Raw genomic sequence first — 19,239 nt, 5'->3', positions numbered from 1 at the left:
CCCATCACAGTGAGCTGCAGGCATTTGCAGTGATGGGGTGTGTTAGCAGGTACTCTTATTGCCATGCAGAGCTGCAGCACGCATCCTCGGGATGAAATAGGAAGATGAGAAATAATCGCACTCCAGCCTGACAATCCTTACTGCACATTGCGTACTGAAAGCATCCTAAGTTAAAAAGCAGTATCTGTCTTCTGCAGAGCACTTCTTTCTCCGGGGCTTTCTAGTTAAGCTGTCAGATAGAGTTGGTATTTATTCTACATATGCTATGAAAGAGGGATGTGTAGTATTGTAGGAACAACCCTGCTGCTGTTTTAGGAGCAATGCCAGGGATAAATGCAGCAGCAAAGACTGGGGCACCCCAGAGCATGCAGCAGGGGTGGCTCCCCTGTCCCCATGTTGGCCTGGAAGGAGCAGCTGGGTCTCTAGCTGTGCTGGACGCTGTGAGCTCTGCCTGAACCACTTTGAACCTTGCCGGTTTCCTTAGTCCGGGATTACACATGGAGCAGCAGCAGGTGTCTCACGTGCAGTGAATAATGCCTTGGCTTGGTGCTATTTTTAGGGGTAGAAGCTCTTCCCTGTGAGGGTGCTGAGGCGCTGGCACAGGGTGCCCAGAGAAGCTGTGGCTGCCCCATCCCTGGCAGTGTTCAAGGCCAGGTTGGACACAGGGGCTTGGAGCACCCTGCTCCAGTGGAAGGTGTCCCTGCCCGTGGCAGGGGCTGGGACTGGATGAGCTTTAAGGTCCCTTCGAACTCAAACCAGGCTGGGATTTCCGTGCCCGGTGACGACGGAAACGGAGCTTTAACCACAGGAGGGTGAAACTCCCCTTGCCTCACGCCGGGGTTGACCCCGGGCGACGCGGGCAGGAGCGGGGCAGGCAGAATCAGGGGCGGTGCAGGCAGGAGCAGGGCGGGGGAAGGCAGCGGCGGAAGGCAGCTGCGTGGTCCCTCCTCCCGGGCGGTGCCGCCAGTCCCCGATCGCTGCCGCCGCCGCCGCGTGGAGCTGTGCTGCCCGCTCCCTGCCTGTCCCAGCTCACCCCGAGCCGTGCCCCTGCGGGTCGGCGGCGCGGGGATGGGCGCGGGGCTGTGAGGGCCCGGCGTGAGCCGTGGTCATGGGGAACATCTCGTCCAACATCTCCGCCTTCCAGTCCCTGCACATCGTGATGCTGGGCCTGGACTCTGCGGGTAAGACCACGGTGCTCTACCGGTTGAAGTTCAACGAGTTCGTCAACACCGTGCCCACCATCGGCTTCAACACGGAGAAGATCCGGCTGAGCAACGGGACGGCCAAAGGCATCAGCTGCCACTTTTGGGATGTGGGTGGTCAGGAGAAGCTGCGCCCGCTCTGGAAGTCCTACAGCCGCTGCACCGATGGCATCATCTACGTGGTGGACTCAGTGGACGTGGACCGGCTGGAGGAGGCCAAAACGGAGCTGCACAAGGTGACCAAGTTCGCCGAGAACCAGGGCACCCCGCTGCTGGTCATCGCCAACAAGCAGGACCTGCCCAAGTCCCTGCCGGTGGCCGAGATCGAGAAGCAGCTGGCGCTCCATGAGCTCACCCCTTCCACCACCTACCATATCCAGCCCGCCTGCGCTATCATCGGCGAGGGGCTCACGGAGGGCATGGACAAGCTCTACGAGATGATCCTGAAGCGGAGGAAGTCCCTCAAGCAGAAGAAGAAGCGGTAGAAGCCCCGCAGACGCGGGGAGGGATTGGGGGAGCAGACAAAGGAACCGAGGGGGCGAGAGAACCAAAGCGACTCTTTTGGGTTTAATAGTTCTTATTATTTTTGGTTTTCCTATTTTTTTTTGTTTTCCTGCTCATTTTTCTTCCCTCCTTTCCCAGTGCACAGACAATAGTGGTGATAACAAAGCCGCTCCTGCCAGCCAAGCCCAGATCCCGGCTGCGGGCGATGAGCCGGGATCTCTCCCCTTTCCCACCGCCCCTTTCCTAGAACCACCGTGCTCCCACGGGCCGGATCCGGACGGAAACATGCTTTTGGGGCGAGACCCCCTCCATCCTTCGGGACCACCGAGCTTTTGTGTGCCGGGGTGGGTGTGTGTGTGTGAACAGGGCAGGACCCTGTTGAAGTGCATTTGAGAGGAGCCCAGCGTGCTTCTGGATCTTTAACGTGTACATTTGGGGCCGAGGCGGGTGTGTGCGTGTGTGTGTGTGTGGTAAAAGCAGCGCCCGGGGCTCGGCAAGGTCAGCGGTGAGGGGGCTTCAAGCTGCGCCCCTATGCTGCTGCATCCCGCTGCATCCCTCCATTTGTCGGTGGGAAGGGGTGTTGGAAGCCGAAGGTGGGGATGGACCAGCACAAAATGTCGGGGGGGGGGGGGGGGGTGATGGTGGGTGAGGAGACACACACCCACCCCACAGGCTGGTGTTGTAGGGTGCAGAGCAAGGACAGGCAGCCTTCAGCCCTGTAAGGCTGCAGTGCCAGGGGTGCTTGGCTGACCGGTGCTGAGCTTTAAGCTGTTTGCTTGGAAAAAGCAGATAAGAAAGGCAAGGATTTGGGATGATGCTGCTGGAAGCATCGTGAGGGTCTCCCAGGAGTGCCCCATCTCAAAGACTCAGCGTGTCACCTTCTGAAGCAAAGCCCCGAGTGGGTCCTTATTGTGCTCAGCTCCATGGTGCTCATTTGCTTCCAGCTGGGGCGGTCAAAACTAGGGGTTAGGGAATAAAGCCAAGCCAAAAGCAAGCTTTGTGGTACTGGTCTCGCTGTGAGAGGTCAGGGAATAGCTTGCTAAGGGCAGGTTTGAAGGGAGGGTCATGGCAGGGTGGGATGGCCAGCTCAGATGGCCAGAGCTAGCAAAATCTGCTGGAAAGGGACTCGGCAGTGCCGGGAATATGGCAGAGTGCGAGGAGACATGGGAATGGGGGTGGGTAACATGGTGGGGGGGGGGGGGGGGTTAGTTTTATATATATATCTGAAGATCTAAACCCGATTCACAGCAGAAAGCCCCTTGCTGCCTCTGCCTGCTGGATGCCTGGGGCACGGATAGGCCTTCCTCTGTCATAGAATGGTTTGGGTTGGAATAGACCTTAAGATCATCCAGTTCGAACCCCCTGCCATGGGCAGGGACACCTCACACTAGACCATGTCACCCAAGGCTCTGTCCAGCCTGGCCTCGGAAAAGGCCTTCTGCAGGTGAACATTCTGCTACCTGTATGGGACTGGGGCCCAAAAGCCATTTGCTGTGTGTGGTTTCGGCCTGGGACCCAGCCCTCCCTGGCTTTCCACACTGCCCCCAGCGCAGAAGCAGGCAGCCCTCAGGGTCCTGATATCCCGAGTTTAGAGCCATGCAGCACGGCAGGGTTTTTCCCTGGTGATTTTACACCAGCTTTCCCCATTGAAAACCCCTTTCTCAGAGCAGCCAAGGGGAAAGCACCAAGCAGACAAAAGGAAAATGCCCTTCAGGTTTTAGGGAGTTGATTCTCCCCTTTGCAGCAACGAGTGCAGCACCTTCCCAATAGCTGCTTTTGGGGTGGTTGGGGTACATGAGCCCCAGCTTGTGTGCTGAGTGGGCTGGTCCCATCAGCTCAGGTGGCTCTGTTCCCACTGCCTTGGCTTTGCTTTCTTTGTCTTCACCTCCAATGCTGGCACTTGTTGAGAGAGGAAAAAGGAACTTCACATATTTCTTTTTGATGCCACAGAAGCCACATGCATTGATCTTTTGGGGAGGCAAAATGTAAAGCTGTGCTTTCCCCATGAGCAATTAATCAGGTTTATAAAGGTCACACGTGCAGGGGTTTGCTTCCTTGTTGTAGGGCTTGGATTAGGAAATGCTGGCCTGGGAAGCCTGGTGGCATGTATCTCTGGAGCTCGGTGTTGGTTAGAGCATCCCCTTGGAGACATGGCAGAGCACAGTGAGCTGGAGGGTTCAGCTGAGCCGAGGTGGGACGATGCGGCGGTGCCATTCCCACTGACTCTGCTTTCTGCAATAATTAAATAGACTTTTCCCAATGGCTTCCATGGTATTCCAGTGACATTTCCCAGACCTGTGCCCAGTCGTTCCCCCTGTATGGAGATGCGCGTCGCCGGGGGTGGGCTGGAACATGTGCCTCAGCACAGCAGTGGTGAAGGGAAAGCACTTGGGTTGCGGCTGTGGAAATGAGCTGGGTTCTTTGCAAGGTTGTGGGTCTTGACATAGGTTTGAATGACCTTCATTGGGTTTAACTGAGCAGCTCTCATGAGGTACCGCTCTCATGTCCCCAGGTACCTCTGCAGTGTTCCCATCAGTGTTGGGTATCCCATGTCCTACCCCTGCCATTGTCCGTCAGTCTCTGTTCCTTCTGGTCTTTCCTTCTTTTGTTTTTTAAAAGATGCAGACATAATGCTGTGAACCGAAATAAATTATTTATACAATGAAAGGGCCTGATAAAAACAACAACAAAGAGAAAATAAATGTGTTCTCCTTATTTCTCAATGGCGATGCTGCAGTTTGCAGTTGGTTCTCATTGCGTGTGGTGAGGAAGGTTGCTCCTGCCTCCCCAGGGAGAGGAGCCATGGGCGCAGGGATGGAGAAGTGACCTGCTCAGGATCACTGGACATGGGGCTGCCTTCTAGGACATGGATAATATTGCAGTTAATTCAATCTGAGCTCTTTGCAGGTCACTTCATGAAAGGGGAGAGCACTCTTTGGGGTGGGTGTTTTTTTCCCTCCCCTCTTCCTATGGTAAATGGATATGGAGGAGGTGATCACGCAGCACTTAAAGGTGAGGAAGTGCTGGTGTTTACTCTGTGTATGGCCTCAGTGGCAGAGAGCCAGGTCTGCAGGGGTTAAAGCATCAGGCTTTAAGAACAGTTGAAAACGGGATGCTGCAGTGCTGGAGGCTGCCTCTGCTCCTGGGTGGCTGCTGACACAGGAAACACAGGGTGACATCTCAGAGAGGACAGCCTGCGTTGGTTAAGTGACTTCTCCTTTGCTGAAGTGATGACAAGGCAGCAGAGAGGAAGTGATGAGCCCCATGTGTGAAAGCGGAATCTGGTAGGGCTTGTGAGCACTTGTCCTGCTTAAGCTTCTCTCTGCCTCCCAGGTTTCCAGTGTGCACAGTGAGGATGGGCTGCCTGCTTAGCAGCATCTGCGTTCTAAAGTGCTGCAGGACCTAGAAACGAACCTCAAGACTTTAACAGTGGTGCAGTTACTGAGCACCTATCTGTACATGCCCAGAAACCCTTTGGAGCTCAGTTGGATGTGTGGCATTCAAGGACTGAGTTACTGAGTGCTCAGCTGGCTTGTGACTATGCAGGGAGCCTCTGAGAGGTGCAGATCCCCACAGGCTTGCACAGAGCATCACCAATGGGTTCCTGTCCCTCTGCCACACAGGTGGCATGGTGCTCCTGAGGATGCTTCTGACCATCACTTCCCTTTGTGCCTCCAGCCTTATTGTCCAAGCAGCATGCAGGACATCATGTGCTTCTCCTGGCCTGTGTTCCGTGGATCTGGAAGCCCAGGACCTGATGCTGTAGTGCCTGTACCCTCCATAGCACAGAGGAACTTGTCCTCGCTGACCCAACCTGGCAGGAGCCTCTTCAGGAAGGTGTTCCTGCACACCATTGTCCTGTCCCTGTACCCCAGTGAGCACAGACTTGGGTCCCTTGGGCACACAGGATGACCTGCTGCATTCCACATGGAGCTGTGGTGGGCTTTCCTCCTCCTAGTTTGGGGGGTAATGGGGGAAACCATCCCTGCCCCTGCATGGAGGAGCAGAAACAGCCATTAGGGCTTGGGCTGTAGATTTTGGGAGGCTGTGACTCTGTGTGTGCAACTGTGCAACTGAAACCACTGTGAGCAGGGTTTATTTCACTGCCAAAGCCACTGGCTTGCAGGAGGGGTTGTGTCTTCTTGCAAGCAAACCTCCTTGTGCCTCGAGCTGCAAGGACATAGATCCTCCTGCGAGGCACACAACTCCTCCTGGCCAGAGAGTGCTGTTGTCAGCAGGGGGTTTTGCGTGTTTAAGCCCGTTGTCATGAGAACATTGCACAAGGAGCAGCACACTGGCCATGATTGATGCTGCGGAGCCATCTCCCCAAGCAGGCAGGGCACTGAAGCAGCAAGTGGTGCTGAAGCTGTGGTCTCCTGATGCTTGGGGACCCCTGTGGCACGTGGAGTGCCCGAGGATGCTGCCCCAGAGCTATGAGCTGCATCAGATCTCTGCAAGCATTGGCTGGGAGCAGTGAGAAGGACCTACAACCTTTCACATGGCAGAACTTGTGGGCAGTTTCGGTAGGGGGGAATGACCATGTCTTTAAAATGGGCTATAAACCATTACAAAGAGAACAAAGAAAACCCCCCACTAATTCCAATTTGGAGCCTATGTGCTTTGTTTCATTCAGTCAGCTCAATCCTAGAGCTTCTTCAACATGAATTACCCCAGATCACATACACCTTGGGTCTGAGCAGCAAAAGGCCACTGCTGGGAGCCAGTGCTGCAGGACACCAGGCACAGAGAAGGTAGCGCTTTCCTATAGAGCACAATTGAGCCACTTCAGCACAAGCACATTCTTATTGAGGATGGTTTACAATGACATGAGAATATGGAGAGCCCAGCCTGGGAATATTTGCTCTATAAACCTTTTGGTTTGTTTCAGCTTAACCTGTGTTTGCTTCTCTCGGATCTTTGAGTGAGATTTAAAGGAGGAAAGCTTACAAAAAAGAACAATTACATTAAAGTACTGGTGGAAGGTGAGTTATGAAGCCTATAAATCTCCCAAGTGTTCATGCTGGAGCTGCACCCAGCTGATGGGTGACCAGACATAATCCCATGGTCCTTATGATACCTCCCTCCATGACAGCCTTGACTAAGGACATCTGATGGCTTGCAAAGATGCTGCAGCATGAGGGGCAGACACTGGGGAATGGAATGTAGAGATTGTTGCACCCAGCTTTTCATTAACTCACACATCATCATCATTGTCATCACCATCATTATCATCATCTTCATCATCCTTTATCACTCCTGCCCAGTGGTACCCACATTCTGCCTCTGGAGTGGGCTACTGTCAGCTCAGACAGTTTCTTGTGATACCTCAGTGCTGGGGCTGCAGCATTCCCAGAAGTTGGTGTCTGGAGAGGCAAAGTACACCCAAAGCTCCTGATCCCACCTGTCATTGCTTTCAAACCTGTACTTTGCTGCTGGAAAGAGAGCAGGACACAAAGCTGGGTCTCAATGCCATCGGCTCCTGCCTGACCCTGGTCACATCACTTCAGATGCCCTCAGGCTGTAAAAGAAGTTTGTCAGCATTAGCCTTACTTTGAAGGCTAGCAAAAACCCAACTGGTGGTTTTATGATACTCAGATCCCCACAGTAAAGATGCCAAACCTGCAGGATTGTCCTTACATGATGGGGAGGGGAGTTGAATGGTGCTTGGCTAGGGGGAGATAGCTGCAGGTCCTGCATCAGAGCTCAGTGCCTCTGTTCAACATCCATCAGCTCAATGCTGACTTGATCTTAGGAGCTGTGGCTCTGAAACCCTCCAGCCACATCCAAGTTATAACTGCAAGAAGGATGTTCATAACCCATTTTAGTCCCCTGCTCCCACACCTCTTGGCAGCCCAAAGGGGTGGTCATGCAGTCCTGCAGGCAGAGGAGGTGGCACGGAGGCTTCTATCACTGTCCCAGCACTGTGCCAGGGCTGGAGGCAGCTCAGGACCCTGCAGAGGTGAAAGACCAGCCTGGCAGTGGGGAATAGGAACACAGGGCAATTGTTGTGCTGGTTAATGTTTAAATAGCTCTTGGAAAGCCCCCTCCCTTGCTGCTTCCACTAACAAGGGGCCCCTTTCAACTCCTTGGCAACTTCCCCGTCCTTTGGCTTCTGCTGCCTGTTTAAAATGTCCACAGCCCGAAGGGGAAATGGCAATGCTGCAGCTTTGCAATGGTTTCTTGCCTACCGCATCCTCACAGGGTGGACCACGCTCTTCCCAGCCCAGCCTGAGAAACTGCCTGATTGCTTAGAAGGGAAAAAAAGATCCCCCTCAAAAAGCCAACCCACCATCTATGCTTCTATCAGCCCTGGAGCATCTCCTATTGGGAATAGGATAGGGATGATTTAGGATAATCCCCTGCCAGTTTTGCCTTCAGCTTGTGGCACTGAAGCTGAGTCTCTCCCAGCTGCTGCCCATCTTCCTCTTTCCATCATAAGGGTGTGATGCAAAGCTTACATCTGGGACCCTAACCCTAACTCCTGCCAGCCCCCTGTACAACTCACTGAGAGCAAAGCAGGAGGTGGTGGGGCTCAAACTCCTTGTGAAACCTCAGCATCAGCACTTCTGTTCAGCCTGGCTGCTCTGTGTCCCTGGTAACTGCTGGGGGGGAATGGGCACCGAAGCATGACTGCAGGCGGGTAAGTCCTGGTGTGACAATGTGTTTGAAGAGAGCAGTGGAGCATGAGGAAGCCATAATCCCATCGTGAGGTCATGGAAAGGGTCTGGATTGGGAAGAAGAGCCCTGCTGGGTTTTTATCACTGTGGCCAGAGGGTTTACAACCTCTGAGGATGCTCTGGGCTGAGAGAGCCTCTAATGGCTCACTTGAAGCTAAAAACTGCCTTAGCTCTGGATGAGGGAAAGCCTGGGAGAAGAGGGATTAGGGTCCATGAGCAGCATCCTCATTCCTCACCTCCTTGCCACACTGCAGGGCTGGAGCCTGGGTACTTCTTGAGGCAACAACTGCACAGAGAGACGCAGGCTGCTGCTCCCCACCCCTGTTTATGGGTTGCTAACACCAAGGCTTGATGTTTATCATGTGGTCACCCATGGGACATATGGGTGCCCAACGCTCCTTTATTTTTAGCTAGATAACAGAGACAGTGACGCAGGAAGATGGGAGGGAGAAGGGGGGAGCTGTGCCTGCTGAGACCATGGCAGTGTGCAAATTCTTCATTCGTAATTACTTGTAAGTAAGTTCTTGGTATGCTTTTTATATATATATATATATACACACATATGTTTATATCTAATTTGTGTCCTGCTTTTTATACATATCTACATTATACTTACATTATATATATACATTTACACATATATAATAGCACACAGGGACAGTATAGTGCAAATACTTCATTAGCTCTTGTGTCAGCAGGACATTCTCCCCATGGTTTCAGCCCCAGCAGGCAGCCATGTGTCCCAGTAGGCATCCCAAGCATATGTTAGGGAAGAGAAAGGCTGACTTCCAACACAAGCTGGAGCTGGAGGAGCCTTGTCTTCATCAGCTGAAGGACCTGCACTGCAGCTTATGAGAGCTGCTTCCCTGCATCACCTTCCAGCATGAGCCTGATGGCACTGGGAAGAGGTGGAAGCCTCATTCCAACACTGAACTGACTTGTTCCCTGCCAGCTTGTGGGACTGAGGTGTGGTGTGGGGCTCACCAACTCCAATCCCTTCTAGAAGCCTCCTTTCCTATTAGCTGAGCCATGGCTCTGCCTGCCCCTCTTAAAGAGGGTATTTCTTCTTGAACGAGGGGAGCTACAGTGGAGATGCCCATAGAGGCAGCATGGGGATGCTCATCCAGACCCCATCATTGGGTAGAGTCAACCCTTCAAGGTTGTGTCTTGGTGATCAATAAGGCAGGGTGAGAGAGGCCCTGTGCAAAACATTGGCATCTGTAATGGAACCGCTTGGAAATCATCCAGTGCTCCTCCTCCCTTGCCATCCAAACCTGAGAATTCATCAAAAATGACCCATTTCATGGAAATGCTGATGGCAAAATGCCACTCCGGGGCTGAAAAAGAAGCAAACTGCAGTGACCTTGAGTATTCAGATAATGCTGAAACAGCAGTTCTGGGCTGGATCATGTTTGCTGTGAGATAGCTCTTTACTGGAAACCTTTAAAGGCACATTCAGTTCTTAAATGGACAGAATGAAATGTACCTTGAAAGCTGTGCAGGGCAAAAGGGGAGGCTGTGCACAGCATCTCTGGCCTCCCCTCCTGGGGTGATGCTCATCAAGAGCATCCCACCCTTACTCACAATGGGTTCTCTGGCCTATCTGAGAGGTCCTTCCATCTTCTCCATGCTGTGGCTTTTTTCTTGCTGGGTATCCAGGAGTCTCTGGTTTCAGGAGTCCAGAGCCCTCAAGAAACTCTCAGGAGCAGAAGTGACAGCAGAAGGAATTCTATCCCTTTCCCCCCCTGCGTCTAACCTGCTGCCCTGTTGGAGCTTCTTTTGTCGTGAACTATGCAGAGAATTGTTGTGTTTCTAATGATCTGAACCCCTTCAGTCAAGACAAGACTCAGCCTGCAAAGAATGTGAATAATTTATGTGTAGATAATAACAAGAGGGAGGGCAAGAGGAAAAAGCAGTTTATCTTTCATTCCCTTCAGCACTGCTTCTCAGGCTTTGCTCTGGCCAGAAGAGCTATTCCTGTTTATCCCAGGTGGACTCATTTACTTTGGGTCCTTCCTTTCCCTCTGCAAGCTTTAATGCAACCCACTCTGGATGCAATTGCTACTTTTCTCCCCAAATTCACCCTAGATCTGTATTCATTTGCATCTATGCATGGCCTAGATGAGCTTTTCTCTGCAGGCTGGTCCACAGGAGTAGAAATCCAGCTTCCAGCTTCAGCCTTGCAAATGTAATGATTTACTCTCAAGAAACCTTGTTGTGCTGGCATAAGCCAGGAGCCCTGACATATCAGTTTGAATTGAGAAGCCCTAGCAAGAGCAAATATATAGCTTGTGAAAAAGGTATCATGGCAGAAAAACAGCTTCCATCAACAGATTGAACGTAGAGATGTCAGGAGACTTCTGACTGCAGGAGCTTATGCTGTGTGATGCGACTTTTGAGAGGAAGGTTCAGTTCCAAGTAACGTTTTGCAGTGCTTCAATGGGGCCAAGGCCTAAAAAGAATTGAAGATCCAGAGTTCAGTTACTTTTGGCAGCAGAGGGACATGCTGAAAAGGAAGGAGAAGGTGTTTGGAAGTGGGAAACAGGGTCCGGTGCATGATATGAGCTCCCAGGACATTGCTAAGGGCAGTTCATGTAAAGCCTAATCCTGCTGGTGAAACACAGCTAAAGGCGAGGGGGATCAGCATTGGTTAGAGCTGAAAAGGTAAATCCACTTAAAAAGATGCCCTCTTTGGTGAGAGGAATATCTGGAGCTTCAGGTTGGAGTCAGGAGATTATGCAGGGAAGTTCCTAAACAGCTCTGACTTCTTGTTCTTCTCTGCTGTTGATGGGGTCACTCAGAAAACCAACCCAATCCATGTGGGGGTTTGCGCTCCTCCTCATCCTCGACACTTCCTGCTGTTAGAGCTGGGGGTAGGATGGGAGTGAGGATGGTTTTGTGTCCCTGCTTGAAACCTCCACTTTATCCAGACCCTACATTAATGGCAGTAAGGCTAAGGGTTATGTCTTGACTGAGTGAAATAAGACAGAGAGGGAGCTTTACAAAGCCAAGTTGATCAAGTTTCATGGTGCAGTTATGATTTAAAACTAGTGGAGTGTTCAAGGCCAGGTTGGATGCAACCTGCTCTAGTGGAAGGTGGCAGGGGGTGGGACTGGGTGAGTCCCTTCCAACCCAAACCAGTGTGTGTCTCTGTGATTTTCAGGTTCACCTGATTGCTCAAGGTCTCACCTTAGGGTGCTCTCACCTCCCTGAGTCCTATCAAGGCAGGGAAGATCATCTCCAGCACCTCAAGGAGGATGTCTCAAGCTCTATCTCTCGAGGCTATAGGGACTCTTCCCTGCTCTTTCAGCTCAGTCATCAGGAGAAATGGGCAGCACGAGAGGGAATGAAACCCCAGGTTCCCTGTAGAGCCCTGGCTGGGCTGGATGCAGGAAGTTCTGAAAGCCAAAAGTGAAAGCTTCAGTTTTAGAGTGCTCAGGCGAGGCCTAACATCTTGGAGGGAAAGCAGCAAGTCTTGACTGTTAAAGAGGTAAAAAGAAATGGACTTTTACAAACCAGAACTATTTGAATCTCAAATCGACATGGGCTCCAGGCAACCAAATCAATCACAGGCCTTGCTGGTCATCAGACACCATCTTAGCACAGGGTGGGAGGAGGAGAAGAAATAGGAATGTATGGGTAAACACAAGAAAATCCATGGTTACAGCAGCAAGAACCACATCAACCAAAACATACAAAAGCCACTTGGCAACCATTCCCAAGAGACAGGACAGAGGGTGTGTCAGAGCTTGGTCAAGCTTCTTGGTCCAATCACCATGGGACTTTATTCCAATAGAGCTTGCTTGGCTTTGCTCAAATGCCCCTTGTAGGTGTGTTCACATCCCTTCAGCTGGTTTCCCTGCTGCTGGAAGCTAACTGTGCCAGAGGAGTAGAAAACACACTGCTTTCCATCACTGAGAAGCCTCTTGCCCCTTCATCATCCACCATCACACCCCTTCCCACCTCCCTCACCAGCAGCAGGACAGCCAGGGGAAGCTGAGAGGTCTTCCATCCCCATCATAAGGTTTAGTGCATCAGCATCCAAAATAGAGGCATGTTTGAATCAGTCTGATGATTCTCATATACCTCCCCCCCCAAGAAAAATAGCTGCATTAAAAGAAAACAAAGACAGAAATACATCAAACTGGGTAACCTGAGAGCTTTAGAGTGGGTCCTTCTCAGTAGCTCTTGTATCACCAGGCCTGGTGCTGCACAGCGTAGAGTGTAGCATCACAGAACCCCAGCCTGGTTTGGGTTGGAAGGGGCCTTAAAGCTCCTCCAGTTCCAACTCCTTGCCACAGGCAGGGACACTTTCCACTAGAGCAGCTTGCTCCAGCTCATCCACACAGTGGCCACTCCTGGTAATTCCATTGGGAGCTTTGTGGTATTTAATGGTTTATCAAAAGCTCCATGACCTGGGGGAGGACTTTTCACATTGAGGAGCCCCGAAGTCAGAAGAGGGGAACTTGCAACCTCTTGGCTGAGGCAGCAGATGGAAAACAGCCAGTGCTGAGCATTAAACAGGAACAACCCCCAAAATTAACTCACGACTTTCATGCCAGTTTCAGGATTTTGCAACAGCCTGACTCATGGCTTTTACTGTTATGAGGATTTAAAGGAGCCCCTTTTACCCTCACATTTAACTCTTTCTGGGAGACTTTAACTTGCTTCTGTCTGCCTGCTGGAAGTGGTTCTGTCCCTTTTAACAGTCATTCCAACAGGGTAAGGCAAGGGAAGAACACAAGAGGATGGCTGCAGTGAGCAAACCCCTTGAGGCTGGGGTTTTCCACCTACCTAGGAGTCAAATGACAAGCCACCAGGACCAGGAGATGAACTCCTGCTTTCCCAAAGGTTTGCTCTTGTCCCTGTGCTGAAGCACTCAGCTTCTGAATGCAAAGAGATGCACCGCAAGGCTGTGTGCGTAATAAATTACTATAATCATGGCTTTGAGGATGGGACAGAGAGCCCTGAAAGCCCAAAAGGGCCAAGTTAAAACTGCAGCATCAGATACCACATCACTGCTCTCATCCTTTCAAAGGGAAAAGAGGAGCCTGAGCCCTTAAACAACACTGAGTACAGGAGGCTGGTTGGGAACTCATGTTAGAAGAGGATCGTGTAAGACCCATCGCAGCCAACCTACAAACACAGACTGTTCTTGACCTTAGAGACATCAGACACAGGTTTAGTACTAAAGCCTTGTCTAGGGTAAAAGTGTGTGATGACAAAGCTAAGATGCAACACAACAAAAGCCTTGGGTCCCTGTGCCCCCCATCAATTCATCTCCCTGGTTACAATTGCAGTGTGGGTGCTCTGCCACCCCACTTTTCCTCTGCCTACAGACCTTAACCAACCGCACAGTGACCATCCAGCAAAGTGATTCCCAGAGACAAGGCAAAGGAATGAGCTTCCCTCCTTGCTCACCCTCAGCCCACCAGCCAGGGCTGAGATTGTTGGAGGGAAGGGGAAGCAGGGACAGGGTGAAGGGGGGATAGCTCGGGGGATATCATTTCTAGGCCAGCTTCAGTCTGAGCCCTTGCTGATCTATCCCTGGGGATGGCTCTCATCTCACAGAGCTTGAAAACAAGACACCAGGGAGGGATAATCCCCACTGGCTCAGAGGATGCTGTGAGGGCTGGAGCAGCTCTGTTCTGGAGCCAGGCTAAGAGAGCTGGGCTGGTTCAGCCTGGAGAAGAGAAGGCTCCTTAAGGGGAGACCTTAGAGCAGCTCCAGTGCACAAAGGGGCTGCAGGAAACCTGGAGAGGGGCTTTGGACAAGGGCCTGTAGGGACAGGACAAGGGGAATGGCTTTAACCTGCCAGAACAGGGGAGACTGAGATGAGCTCTTAGGCAGAAGCTCTTCCCTGTGAGGGTGCTGAGGCACTGGCAGAGGGTGCCCAGAGAAGCTGTGGCTGCCCCATCCCTGGCAGTGTTCAAGGCCAGGTTGGACACAGGGGCTTGGAGCAACCTGCTCTAGTGGAAGGTGTCCCTGCCTGTGGCAGGGGTTGGAGCTGGATGAGTTTTGAGGTCGCTTCCAACCTAAACCAGGCTGGGATTCTGTGATATGATGTGATCCCCATTTTCAGCATCATTGTATGTGCTTAGGTCCTGCACAGGGGCTGGAAAGGGGAAAAGAACTGATGAGACAAAACCAAATATTACCATGTCAGTGTCAGGTGGGTGGCTTCTCTCTAACCCTATCATACATGCCATCCCTAGGGAGGCCCAGCACCACATCTCCCCAGCCTCAAAGAAGGAGCCAGATGGGGTTTTGAGTTGGGCTGGAGGAGCAGCATATCCCCAGGGCAGGGGCAGACTCCACTGTTGCTGTCTGTACATCAAAGCCAGAGCATCCTTCCTGGAGACACACATCACCCCATGGCCTTTACTGACCTGGGGCAGAGAAAGCATAGGGCTGGGTGCCAGCATGGGTGGATATAGCTGAGGGTCCCCATTGGTCTCATATTGAGTGGCCCAGGGAGGGAGGAACGCCTTTGCTGTGGCCCCCCAGAGGAATGCCAGGTATGCAGGGAGCAGAGGTCAGGCGTGGTGAGGGGCAGCTGTGAAAGGGAAAGATAAAGGCTATAAATCAGGCTGTGGGAAGGGGAAGAGGGCACAAGTGCACAGAGCTGCAGGAGGATGGTACTGGGCAGCCCCCCCGGCACAGGGAAGGGGGGTATGAAGGCTTACGTGTGCCACAGACCAGCCTGGGGATGGGGTGATGGAGGGGGAAAGGGAGAAAAAAGCATCTGTGGTGGGGAAAGTCTGGTTTTCCTGTGCTAAAACAAATCAAAAGGAAAATACATGAAGACAAAACCCCAGAAGCTGTGGGTTTGGTACTGATGGAAAGAGCCCTCAGAATAGAGGTTTGCCCTCAGTTTGAGTCTGTTTTCTATTGTTCCCATAATGGGAGATGGCAGCCTGCATTCACTGCTGGAGCAGAAGACACAAAACTCTCCCTGGAGAAAGTTACAAAGGGCTATGAAGTATTTAAAGCCCTCTATTTATTTTCTTCTGATACAGGAGGCTTCCCTTAGGCTCAAACCTCCATTGTGCAAGCATTCATTCCTTGTGGAATCCAGCTCTGGAATCCATTCCTTGTGGCTCCAGCTATATGAGACTACAAAACAGTGCCTTAGAGATTGGATGCACATCTTGGCAACTTTGCTAGTGACCTGCTCCTCTCTCTCGAGCCCTCCAAGTGAAAGCAGGTATCCAGACACATGGCTTTGGGACACAGGAGTAGTCAGGGAACTCTGCCTGCTTACCCAGAAAGCAGAATAAGCCCCCAGAGACCATCCGTCCGTTCTGTGTAAGGAGAAGAGCTATAATAAACCCACACCAGATGCTTTGGATCTCATCCCACCTGGTACGGTCAGAGCTGATGCACCCTGGAAGAGATGATACCAATATAATCTCAGCTTCCACAGCAAGATATGAGAACCCAGGCCCAGTGCAAACCAAGAAACAAACGTTAGCCTGCCTGTCTGTGGAAAAACAGATGGGAAACGTGACCCTTGGTGCCTCCAAACACACAGTGACCTGTGTAATCTCATGGCTTTTAGCTTGGTTTCTTAAGAAGGCCCCAGCCATCCACCATTCCAGTGCTGGGGAACCTCTGAGCCCTTGGCCAGGCTCCTTTGGCAGAGGAGCTGAAGTCTCAGTGACACGAGGCGCCCACGAGCCTTGCGAAAATAGGTGACTTGCTGTAGAAGAAAGCAAAGGGCTATAAATATCCCAAGTGAGGGAAGGATCCATCACTCACTCAGCTCTCATTATGCATCAGAGAAAGCTCTTCTAAAAACCCCTGCCACAAAGAAAGGCCCAGGCATGAATCATGCCTTATGAGCTAGCAAAGAGTCCAGTCACAGTGGTGGAATTCTAATGGACCCAGACGTCCTCTAGGCCTCTGCTCCAAACCATGTATTCATGCTCATTTCCTGGCCTGGGACCATGCAGTGGGCACCCTGACCTTCGGGAAAGATCTCCTGAGGGCAGAGGACCATCTGTTTGACAAGAGATAACATCTCCCTTTGAAGATGCTGCCTACAAAGGGCTTCTCCCTCAAAAAAGACTGAACAGTAGCAAGTACCCAGGCTGTCTGCCATCCACAGCCTTGAATGCACTCCCTAAAAAGTGTTTAGAAATGGGGTTTAGAATGGATAAAATAGAAGAAAGAGGAATTGGCATCACAAGCCCATCTACTTTCCTGATACTGAGTACCCTCTTTTCCCCTTGGGCTGGATTCAAGCCCAGGGACTGGACCCTATGGGTGAGGATAACAACTGCAAGTCCCTGGGCCAGAGGCTGGAAGGACAACTCCAACTCTCTGTTCAAAGCCCACTCCCACAGAGCAGACTGCCTGCCAGCCTTTGTGAGCTGTTAAACAGAACATTCTGGATGCTGTGCTCTGGGTTAGTGATAATTTAGCAGGCTAAAAGAAACTCTTACGCCCTTTTCAGTGAACACAGTGATATCAAGTGAGATGCATTGGGGCAGAAGTGGTGTGTGATGAAGAGGAGAAAAGGAACAGCTGAAAGTTAAAGTTTGAAGGCTGTGGGGATAAAACCAGTTCTTCACTGTCCAGGATCATAGAGAGGGTTGGATACTGAGATAACACACATGCCTAGAATAACCTAAATAGCCTAGATAACCTCTAATCTGGGCTATGGCATGTCCATCCATCACTGAACTGGAGCCATGGAGCCTGCTATGACCTAACTCAAGTCCACATACTGGATCAGCAGCTCTGCACTACAGATCCCAGGGTTGCTCATGGTCAAGGTCTTTGAATCTGTCACAGGGCTTGGAGCAACCTGCTCTAGTGGATGGGCCCATGGCAAGGGGTTGGAACTGGATGAGCTCTAAGGTCCCTTCCAACCCAAACCAGGCTGTGGTTCTAGGAGGTCAGGCACAGGCTGTGGAGGGGTGGGTCTTGATGAATTTGTTCCACCTGATGAGCTCACCTCTTGGCAGGACAAACCTGCAGATGACAGGAAGCTTTGTGCCTCCTTTTTCAGTCTCTCCCATCCATGCCTCCAGCAATGATGCTCAGTCTTTTGCTCGAGGTAGGAGCAATGGCTTTCCCAAGTCTTCCCTGCTGTTTTTCAGCTTCTCCTTATGTTCTTATCTGTTCTTTCAGTTTCCCACAGCCCTTGTGAGTGCTGCAGCCAAGTCACCTCTAAAGTATGAGCCCTCATTCACCAACAGGTCAAACCATCCCCCAGCGTAATCTCGGTAGTGAACAGTTAAAACCAAAGCTGAAGCCCCACATCTCCCCTTCCCAGGAATTCCTGAGGGTGGGAGCCTTGCGAAAGGAGGGCAGCTCTGCTGAGACAACAGGGGAGATGGATGGAAAGGATAAAATGGATCAGGAGCCTATTTGTGGGCTCTTTGTTGTCTCCAAGAAACATTTCTTGCAATGAGAGAATCACATCACGTAACAGGCACCCACAGGAAGCTACAGGAGCCAGCAAGCTCCGTTTCAGTCATCACTCCTCCCAAAAGCAACAGCTTCGAGCACTGGAAGCTTTAAACTGGGCTCCCCTCATAAATCACTGTGCTGACACTGAGGGATAAGCAGCTCCCAGGTTGGCACGTTAGGAGCATGTTCAAACTTCATCCCACACCATTCTTCAGATGGAGCCCTCAGAGCTCCTGTCCCTGAGAGCCCAGCAGCCCTGCTCCACTAGAACCCATCAACATGCACTGCACAACATGCACATTAGCCTGATGCTCTGAGACACTTGCCTTGCTCACAGCAGGCCACAGCACCTAGTTTCCTCTCTTAGATTAGTCATTCTTCCCAAATTTCCTTCTTTTGTATACAGGTTCCCTCTGTTTCCTGCCACAGGCTTCATTTTCTCTGCTCTATAGGCACGTGGAAGTGTTTGTGCTGACAGAGAGACCATCTCATCTGTTCAGCTATTTTTACCCCTGCTGCAATACCATCTTAAGAACTGGTTTTCCAGAATACTCTCTGGAGGTCAGGAAGGGAAAGGAATCATATCAGGTACATTCAAATGGATAGAAGGCAATTTCCTACACAACAGGAGTCCATAATCATGCTGAAGTCTTTCAATCCTGATACTTCAGTTAGAAGGAAATCAGAGGCATGCTCTTTAAGCAGTGCCTTCAGCATCACATCCACGTTCACACCAAGCCTGGGTGCTGAAGGTTTCAGTCCACTGGGAGCATTTTGGGGGAGCTACTGAGGACTAAAAGCTTTTGGTTTCTTTCCAGAACAACTCAGCCTCATCTGAGCATTCCCCCCTGAGCTGCTCTTTCTGTCAGCACGCCCAGCTCTGGCACCTGGAAACACGGGAAGATCAAGCCTCTGCAAACAGGGATTTGTTTGGAAAAGGATAATAAAGATATTTCTGGGCTTGGCTCATTCCTCATGACTGCACCAGGGAGTCAGGTTCCCTCTTGCTGCTTCTTGAAGGCAGTGTGGCTGTGCTGCAGCAAACTCAGCCTTGCCCACCAGCGCGGTATGTGCTGGGTGTCCTTTGTACACAACTACAGGCAGGCACACGCAGGCACTGCCTCAGGAACACTGCTCCCAGTCAGGGAATGGCTGCTGTGACCATGCTGTGCAAAGGAGACGGCTTCTCTTTTGCCAGCTGCTTTACCCTGGCTCCCACCACTGGAGTTGGTGCAAGCTGGCACTCATCTGGTCCCAGCAAGCCAACCTCCTGCTTACACTGTACACGGGTGCCACAAGGATCAGCCTACACCTGGTGGGTAATTACACAGGGTGCAAGTCTAAACTAGAGCATCCTTCAGAATTGCCTCTGTGGACACATGTAGCGCAATGCTGTATTGAGCCAAAATACATTCTTTTCATTACATTAAACCAAA

The 19,239-nt window shown here is 51.5% G+C and overlaps 1 protein-coding gene and 1 long non-coding RNA gene across 3 annotated transcripts; one reads left to right on the top strand and one right to left on the bottom strand.

Annotated features, from left to right (window-relative positions):
• The first annotated feature begins 944 nt into the window (after positions 1–944).
• On the top strand, positions 945–4,433 carry ARL4C (ADP ribosylation factor like GTPase 4C). The gene has a single exon (XM_065669672.1). It carries the CDS (start codon positions 1,109–1,111, stop codon positions 1,685–1,687), a length of 579 nt encoding a protein of 192 aa, XP_065525744.1. The 5' UTR covers positions 945–1,108; the 3' UTR covers positions 1,688–4,433.
• Positions 4,434–8,801: 4,368 nt separating this feature from the next.
• Positions 8,802–12,857, bottom strand: LOC136011040 (uncharacterized). Of its 2 annotated transcripts, XR_010611162.1 has the most exons (4): positions 12,537–12,857; positions 11,900–11,979; positions 11,573–11,781; positions 8,802–10,835 (listed from the first exon to the last, which is right to left on the bottom strand). It is a non-coding gene; the product is annotated as an uncharacterized LOC136011040 (long non-coding RNA). The 2 variants fall into 2 exon arrangements; XR_010611161.1 differs by having other exon boundaries at positions 11,900–12,857.
• Between the last annotated feature and the right edge of the window lie 6,382 nt (positions 12,858–19,239).

Source organism: Lathamus discolor, chromosome 3 (genome assembly GCF_037157495.1).
Source record: "Lathamus discolor isolate bLatDis1 chromosome 3, bLatDis1.hap1, whole genome shotgun sequence".
Taxonomy (NCBI): Eukaryota; Metazoa; Chordata; class Aves; order Psittaciformes; family Psittacidae; genus Lathamus; species Lathamus discolor.
The sequence above is the reverse complement of the archived record's forward strand: the minus strand, read 5'-3'. Positions and strand labels throughout refer to the sequence as shown.